The sequence below is a fragment of the Polypterus senegalus genome, unplaced genomic scaffold (assembly GCF_016835505.1).
Source record: "Polypterus senegalus isolate Bchr_013 unplaced genomic scaffold, ASM1683550v1 scaffold_1942, whole genome shotgun sequence".
Lineage (NCBI taxonomy): Eukaryota > Metazoa > Chordata > Cladistia > Polypteriformes > Polypteridae > Polypterus > Polypterus senegalus.
In genome coordinates, this window is record NW_024384351.1 from 1 (window position 1) to 9171 (window position 9171).

Genomic DNA, 9171 nt, shown 5'->3' on the forward strand with positions numbered 1-9171 from the left:
TTTCCTAGGAACATCGGAGTACTGGGGTGTTTTCTGAACAAAGATTTTTAGTTTAGAAATATTTAGTTGTATGAAATTAAATCAAATGTGAAAAACTGGCTGTGTAAAAACTTGGGTCCCCTTATAATTTTGCTGATTTGAATGCCTGTCACTGCTCAATGCTGATTACTTGCAAACCAAATTGGTTGGATTAGCTCATTAAGCCTTGAACTTCATAGACAGGTGTGTCCAATCATGAGAAAAGGTATTTAAGGTGGTCAATTCCAAGTTGGGCTTCCCTTTGACTCTCCTCTGAAGAGTGACAGACAGCATGGGATCCTCAAAGCAACTCTCAAAAGGTCTGAAAACAAAGATTGTTGAGTATCCTGGTTTAGGGGAAGGCTACAAAAAGCCATCTCAGAGGTTTAAACTGTCAGTTTCAACGGTAAGGAATGGAATCAGGAAATGGAAGGCCACAGGCACAGTTGCTGTTAAACTCAGCAGGTCTGGCAGGCCAAAAAAATACAGGAGCGGAATATGCACAGGATTGTGAGAACGGTTACAGACAACCCACAAATCACCTCCAAAGACCTGCAAGAACATCTCGCTGCAGATGGTGTATCTGTACATCGTTCTACAATTCAGTGCAGTTTGCACAAATAACATCTGTATGGCAGGGTGATGAGAAAGAAGCCCTTTCTGCACTCCCGCCACAAACAGAGTCGCTTGTTGTATTCAAATGCTCATTGAGACAAGCCAGACTCATTTTGGAACAAAGTGTTTTGGACTGATGAGACAAAAATTGACTTATTTGGTCATAACAAAAAGTGCTTTGCATGGCAGAAGAAGACCACCGCATTCCAAGAAAAACACGTGCTGCCTACTGTCAGATTTGGTGGAGGTTCCATCATGCTGTGGGGCTGTGTGACTAGTTCAGGGACTGGGGCCCTTGTTAAAGTCGAGGGTCAGATAAATTCAACCCAAAATCAACAAATTCTTCAGGATAATGTTCAAGCATCAGTCACAAAGTTGAAGTTACGCAGGGGTTGGATAATCCAACAAGACAATGACCCAAAACACAGTTCAAAATCTACAAAGGCATTCATACAGAGGGAGAAGTACAATGTTCTGGAATGGTCGTCACAGACCCCTGACTTGAACATCATCGAAAATAATGGGATGATTTGAAGCAGGCTGTCCATACTCGGCAGCCATCAAATCTAACTGAACTGGATAGATTTTGTATGAAGAATGGTCAAAAATACCTCCATCTAGAATCCAGACACTCATCAAAGGCGATAGGAGGACAGCGTCTAGAGGCTGGTATATGTGCAAAAGGAGGATCAACTAAGTATTGATGTCATATCTCTGTTGGGGTGCCCAAAGTGATGCACATGTCTAATTTTGTTATGAAGCATATTGCATATTTTCTGTTAATCCAATAACCTTACTATCACTGCTGAAATACTACTATGTCCATACGGCATGTCATCTATTAAAAGGAAGTTGGTGCTTTGATAAACAAAAATCCAAAGAATTAAGAGGGGTTCCCAAAATTTTTCATATGACTGTATTCTATGGGATATTGTAATTTGTTGTTTTTATCTTCCACACCATCACCACCAACTGTTTTAGCATACTCTATTGATACGCATTTAACCAATTTTCCGCGTTACTGATTGCGTTAATTCGTTGGACTTCATCGTCTGAGGTCCTTAGCACTCTGGAGAAGGTTTTTGTCCAGGATATCCCTGTACTTGGCCGCATTCATCTTTCCCTCAATTGCAACCAGTTGTCCTGTCCCTACAGCTGAAAAACACCCCCACAGCATGATGCTGCCACTGCCATGCTTCACTGTGGGGACTGTATTGGACAAGTGATGAGCAGTGCCTGGTTGTCTCCACACATACCGCTTAGAATTAAGGCCAAAAAGTTCTATTTTGGTCTCATCAGACCAGAGAATCTTATTTCTCACCATCTCAGCGTCCTTCAGGTGTCTTTTAGCAAACTCCATGCGGGCTGTCATGCGTCTTGCACTGAGGAGAGGCTTCCGACAGGCCACTCTGCCATAAAGCCCTGACTGGTGGAGGGCTGCAGTGATGGGTGACTTTCTACAACTTTCTTGCATCTCCTGACTGCATCTCTGGAGCTCAGCCAAAATGATCTTTGGGTTCTTCTTTACCTCTCTCACCAAGGCTCTTCTCCCCCGGTAGCTCAGCTTGGCCGGACAGCCAGCTCTAGGAAGGGTTCTGGTCGTCCCAAACATCTTCCATTTAAGGATTATGGAGGCCACTGTGCTCTTGGGAACCTTAAGTGCAGCAGAACTTTTTTTGTAACCTTGGCCAGATCTGTGCCTTGCCACAATTCTGTCTCTGAGCTCTTCAGGCAGTTCCTTTGACCTCATGATTCTCATTTGCTCTGACATGCATTGTGAGCTGTAAGGTCTTATATAGACAGGTGTGTGGCTTTCCTAATCAAGTCCGATCAGTATAATCAAACACAGCTGGACTCCAATGAAGGTGATCTCAAGGATGATCAGAAGAAATGGAAAGCACCGGAGTTAGAGTGTCACAGCAAAGGGACTGAATACTTAGGACCAGGTGATATTTCAGTTTTTCTTTTTTAATAAATCTGCAACAATTTCAAAAAATTATTTTTTTTGTCTGTCAATATGGGGTTGCTGTGTGTACATTAATGAGGAAAAAAATTTAATGATTTTAGCAAATGGCGGCAATATAACAAAGAGTGAAAAATTGAGGGGGGTCTGAATACTTTCCGTACCCACTGTATGCTCATTCCTTTTGGTATCACTCTTGTGTATGTATCTACAACTTGAATGTTTCCTGTGACAGACTGGACCCTGAACTGAATAAATAGGTTAGAAAATGGAGAGATGGATTTGGCTTTAATAAATGGCAGGCGATTAGTAAATACAGTAAAATGTCAACTTGCCTTTTAAATGCTGGGTTGATCAAATCATCAGATCTAAATGCTTCATCAATGTAGCACTTCAGGGAGCAGGGAAATGGCAGAATAGTGTCTAAGTCATATATATAACAACCAGAATTGGAAGTGTGAAGTAAAACAACATGGTAATCCTGAAAAGGAAAAAAAAAAAAACAGTTTACGATAAGAATACAGTGTCTATTAAGAAATACTCGCCCCCTAGGAGCGTTTCACATTTTATTATTATTAAACGTTGAATCACAGTGCTTATCAACTAAAATACTTTAAAGTGTCTTTTTATGTTGACCAGTGACACAAAAGCCAAATTAAGCCTACTGTGATTCAATGTTGTATAACAATAAAATACATAAACTTCCACTTTTTATAGACACAGTAAGCCTGAGTAGAATGTGCCAAGTTCCCTCAAATATTAATCTGGGCCAGAAATCTAAGTGGATGTCATGTTTTTTATACACGCTTGACTAAACCTGTGTAATATTATACAGTTTAACAGTGAAACTGTGGATATCAGCAGTAACTGTGCATTTGTATGTTAATTGGGGCGGAGTGGTGGCTCTGAGGCTAAGGATCTGCGCTGGTATCCAGAAGGTTGCCGGTTCAAATCCCCATCACTGCCAAAAGAGATCCAACCCTTGAGCAAGACCCTTAACCTTCAATTGTTCCAGGGACGCTGTACAATGGCTGACCCTGCGCTTTGACCCCAAGGGGTATGTGAAAACTAACAATTTCCTAATACAAGAAATTGTATAAGGCGAAATAAAGAATAAATAAAAATAAATAATTGCCACTGCAAAATGGGACCACACCAACCTAAAGCCTGACATAAGGAGGAAAGAACAAATATTTTCAGCAATACTTACCCAAATAACTGGATTATCTCCTCGGCTTGACTTTTGTTTCCATAATGGTATCTATAATCAATAAAAGTGAAATGAGAAAAATAAAGTCATGTGCTGCATGTTTCAGAACTTTAACTATGATTTAATAAAAATAGGAAATGTAAGGAAAGAAATCTCTCATAAAAGACCAGACCTTCCAGCAGCAGTGTGTCTGCCATCCAAATACTGGCCGGGCCTAAACGTGCTTAGCTTCAGGTGGATAACTTGCTCTGCTGCTGAAATGGCTGAACCCTGCGGATTACAGCTGGCAACCAGCTGCCTAGGTGTTGAGGCTTCATCAAGACAGGCCAGTAAACGGCCATCATTTTGTGCTTATAAGCAACGGGTGTATTTGTTTGTAATTTTTTCTATATCTTTGGTTACTGCCCAGTAGTACTTACTCCACAGCCATGAAGTGCTTTGAGAGGCTGGTGCTAGAACACATCAAGGACCCCATCCCTGACAGTCTGGACCTCCTCCAATTTGCCTACCATTGCAACAGGTCCACTGAGGATGCCATCTCCATAACACTTCACACCACCCTGTCTCATTTGGAGAACAAGAACTGTTATGCCAGGCTGCTGCATTTAACACCGTCATTCCATCCCAGCTCATCGCTAAACTCCTGGATCTGGGGCTTAACTCTTCACTGTGCAACTGGGTACTGGACTTCCTCACCGGCAGACCTCAGCAAGTGCGTATTGGTAGAAAAACCTCCTCCATCATCACCATCAACACCCCACAGGGCAGCATGCTGAGCTCTCTGCTTTACACATGACTGCGTAGCTAAGTACAGCTCTAACACCATCCTCAAGTTTGCTGATGATACCACTGTATTAGGTCTGATCAGCGAGGACGATGAGTCGGCCTACAGGGAGGAGGTCATACTCCTGGCAGAATGGTGTCAGGACAACAACCTCACCCTCAACGTTAGCAAAACTAAGGAGATGACTGTGGATTTCCACAATCAGACAACACAGCACAGCCCCATCTACATCGGAGGTAATGTGGAGCAGGTCAGCAGCTTTAGGTGCCTTAGAGTCACTCTCACTGATGACCTTAAATAGTCAAGTCACACTGCAGCAGTAGTCAAGAAAGCCCAAAATCGCCTCTACTTCCTCATGAGACTGAGTAAGGCCTGGATGTCCCCCACAACCATGTGCAGCTTCTACAGGTGTACTGTGGAGTCCATCCTGACAGGATGCATCACATCCTGGTACAGCAACTGCTCAGTTCAGGACTGCAGAGCTCTGCAGCATGTGGTGAGTACAGCACAGCAGATCACGGGCACACAGCATCCACACTACACACTGTCTCAAGAAAGTGAACCGTATCAGGCGGGACCCCAGCCACCCTGCCCCGTCACTTTTCACCCTCCTCCCATCTGGGAAGCGACTAAAGTCCATTCGGACGCACACCTCCAGGTTCAGGAACAGTTTCTACCCGACTGCAGACAAGTGTTATGTCTGGAGAAAAGAAAACACTGCATTCCAGCATATGCACCTTATCCCATCTGTGAAACATGGTGGTGGTAGTAGTATCATGGTTTGGGCCTTTTTTACTGCATCTGGACCAGGACGACTTGCCTTCATTGATGGAACAATGAATTCTGAATTATATCAGAGAATTCTAAAGGAAAATGTCAGGACATCTGTCCATGAACTGAATCTCAAGAGAAGGTGGGTCATGCAGCAAGACAACGACCCTAAGCACACAAGTCGTTCTACCAAAGAATGATTAAAGAAGAATAAAGTGAATGTTTTGGAATGGCCAAGTCAAAGTCCTGACCTTAATCCATTTGAAATGTTGTGGAAGGACCTGAAGCGAGCAGTTCATGTGAGGAAGCCCACCAACATCCCAGAGTTGAAGCTGTACTGTACGGAGGAATGGGCGAAAATTCCTCCAAGCCGGTGTGCAGGAATGATCAAAAGTTACTGGAAAGGGGGGGTCACACCAGATACTGAAAGCAAAGGTTCACATACTTTTGCCACTCACAAATATGTAATATTCGATCATTTTCCTTAATAAATAAATGACCAAGTATAATATTTTTGTCTCATTTGTCTAACTGGTTTCTCTTTTAGGTCTTGAGTGAAAATCTGATGATGTTTTAGGTCATATTTATGCAGAAATATAGAAAATTCTAAAGGGTTCACAAGCTTTCAAGCACAAGTGTAGTTACTGAACTGAATTACTTCATCCAGTTTTACTTTTCTGAGGAGCTCTCACCTATCCTCAACATCAGGAGCAAAGCAAGAACATTCCCCGGATGGAACGGCAGCCCATCAGAGACCACTCTCATACAATACTATATAAACTCATAGGTACACAAGGAGAATGTGCCAGCTCCATAATCTGTCTCCAGGTTAAAATCTGAACTCAGAATTGTGAAACACTGCAGCCAACACAGACATAATGGAACATCCCCAACGTCCCAGTCCACCTCTGGTCTTCACATTTCAGGTATCAAGTGAGTATTGGCATCTGAATCTTACCATCCTGCTCTCATTTGAAATAAAAATGGCGTACACTTCTTCGATCGGGCATGGTTTCTGTAGAGCTATATGCCTGCAAAGCTTCCAAATGTTTTCCTCACTGAAAGAGAAAGAAGATTTCTGTTACATCATACACCCAGAAGTTGAAGCTGTCATTTTGTACACTGATGTTTGGAATGATCTTAAAGGCATTTAAAATGAGGAGGAAGGCAAGTTATTTCATCGCCTATTGATACTTTTCTCCGCAGTAGTGAGGTGCAGAAGCAATTAACTGCTTTTATGAATCAAGATCTAGATTTAGATCAGTCAGTCCTGGATGGATAACTATAATGGTCAGGTCGGGGCAGCATGCACTGGTACAGCACATTGCCGCACCCACCACACAAAAAAATGGTTCAGGAACCCAGTTGGCAAGCCCCAAGCAGACATGCAGTTCCACCCGCTGGAAATGACCCTCTATCTGTAGCAGCCAGGTGTTACGTGGGCAACCCCTTGGCCTGGTCCAGCCACTCGGGTCCTCAACAATGAGGATCCTGCGAGCCGGATCACTCTCGGGGAAATCGCTCCACAATGGTTGTAGTGATGCTCCCTCACAATACAGGTAATGTGCCTCATTCAAAACTCCATGAGCAATCACTCATTCGACACAAACTCAAACCAATGGTACCCAAGGACTCTCCAAAGAGACACCATTTCAAAGGAGTCCAGTCTTTGTCACAGGTCACTGGATAGCATCCATGTCTCACAACCATACAGCAAGATAGGAAGCACCAGAACTCTAAAGACTCTCTCCTTTTGCAGAGATATCGGGAGTGCCACACACCCCTTTCCAGCAACCTCATGACCCCCCCATGCTCTCCCAATCTGTCTACTGACTTCATAGGAAGAGTCACCAGAGACATGAATGTCACTGCCAATGTAAGTAAACCTCTTGACACAATCGACACTCTCAGCAGACAGACATGCTGCTGATGGCAGTGCCCTAAGAGGTCAATAAAGGCTTGGATCTTGGTTTTAAGCCCAGACGCTCAGACTCCTCACTTAGTCTCTCGCGACCCCCGATGATCAGAACGTGCATTGACTCCGCGATAATCACAGCATCATCAGCAAAGTCAAGATGCCCCACAGCCGCTTGACATATATATATATATATATATATACACACAAACATATAGAATTCATATAGCTTAATACTTATATAGCAAAATGTCTATAGTAAGGCTGCACCGTACACTTGCTAATCACTTGAAAAACAGGATTTCTGGAAATCGTTTATGGCTTTTCGGTTTTTTTAAATGTAGACACACACGCACACATCCGTACTCGGACGGGGCTACAGTAGTTATCAAGTGCAGGTTTATTATCAAGCGTACATTGTATGGTGAAATCCTCAGTTGCGTGTCTCCTCGAAATACTTATACCAGGGTGGCCCACGTAAAAGTGGCCTGCCTCCACCTAGACGACTGCATTACGTGGTGATGAGAAAAATGATCAAATTTGGTACTCACATTTACTTAAGATGCTGAAAGTGATCTCTTGTCCGTGAATACATCTCTGTGCCCGTTTCAGCATTTTCATGTACACTCTTTACAACGTCATGGGATCGATTGGACACTTTTTCGTGGGCCACCCTGTATAATACGATATCAACAAACACACTCACTCACTCTCTCTCTCTCTCTCTCTCTTTCTTTCTTAATTTTGGGAATATGAAACACAAACCAAAGTTCACATTATAAAAAAAAACACATATATCATGTAAATATGAAAACTTCGCACAGACGGAGACCTTAGCTTGGCAAACGGATCCATAACTCATGAGCTGTGCACTATTAAACGCTAATCACTGAGCCACCAGTCAGATCAACACAAAAACAAGGAAAATTCATTATTCATTCTCGGTTCAGAAAATCAACTGGGAAGCCACCTTCATCTGTTTCACTTTCTTAATCTCATCTTAACTACTACTATATTGCACTTCACACTCATTGTCTGATTTGCAAAATGCGAGAGCGTAGATCTTACCAGTAGCAGCTCGTATAGATGCAGTCCTTTTTATTCGGTACGATACCGTGATATGACGTGAGGTCGTTATTCATTGCGTTCTCTTCATTGGTATGAGACGCCGGATCAGACATTATCCGTCAGGGGCACATTTCTAAATAAACGACCTGAACCGTAGAGACCCCACTTTATTGACAGGACACAAATATCCCGCCGGAACTTTAAAAGAGAAGGACGCGTTGTGTTACATTTGTTTTCATTCCGGTGGAGAAACAAATGTAGAAAAAAAAATTGCTTAACAGTTTGAGAAATTTTCTTCTACATTTGGGATTAATATGTACAATTGGTTGTGTTTAAAATAATGTACAGGTTCACAGATTTACCTGTAAACATATTAGCAAAGGGAAAAGAAGGGGAAAACATAATCAGTTCTTATTTCTGGGAAACATTTTATCTATAAGGTGTTCCAGATCTAATTATGCAGATCCAGATCGTCTGGATGACTTTGATTTACGCGGGGACGATTCCAGTTCGGCGCGAAGACGATTCTTCATGTTGTCAGTTCGCACACTTCTCGATGGCATGGGATTTTTCGAGTAATTTTCTATACAATAAGTTATAGCGTAATGAAAATTGCGTAATTAGATCAGGACCACCCTATATATACAGTATTGTAACACTCCCTTCGTTTGTGGCTTTCAGGATGCAATTGCACATGTTATTTAAATGTGTAACTCTTGTAAATAATGGATAAGCCTGCCTTCTTCATACACAGCTAAATAATTTTAACATGATCCCTTACACTCAATGCTTTCTGATTATATAATATTTGTTGTTAATAATTATTA

At 42.3% G+C, this 9171-nt stretch overlaps 1 protein-coding gene across 1 annotated transcript; it reads right to left on the bottom strand.

Annotated features, from left to right (window-relative positions):
- Positions 1–2789: 2789 nt before the first annotated feature.
- On the bottom strand, positions 2790–8553 carry LOC120521941 (protein N-terminal glutamine amidohydrolase-like). Its single transcript, XM_039743205.1, has 4 exons — positions 8345–8553; positions 6320–6419; positions 3807–3857; positions 2790–3077 (listed from the first exon to the last, which is right to left on the bottom strand). Exons 1-4 carry the CDS (start codon positions 8455–8457, stop codon positions 2805–2807), a joined length of 537 nt encoding a protein of 178 aa, XP_039599139.1. The 5' UTR covers positions 8458–8553; the 3' UTR covers positions 2790–2804.
- Between the last annotated feature and the right edge of the window lie 618 nt (positions 8554–9171).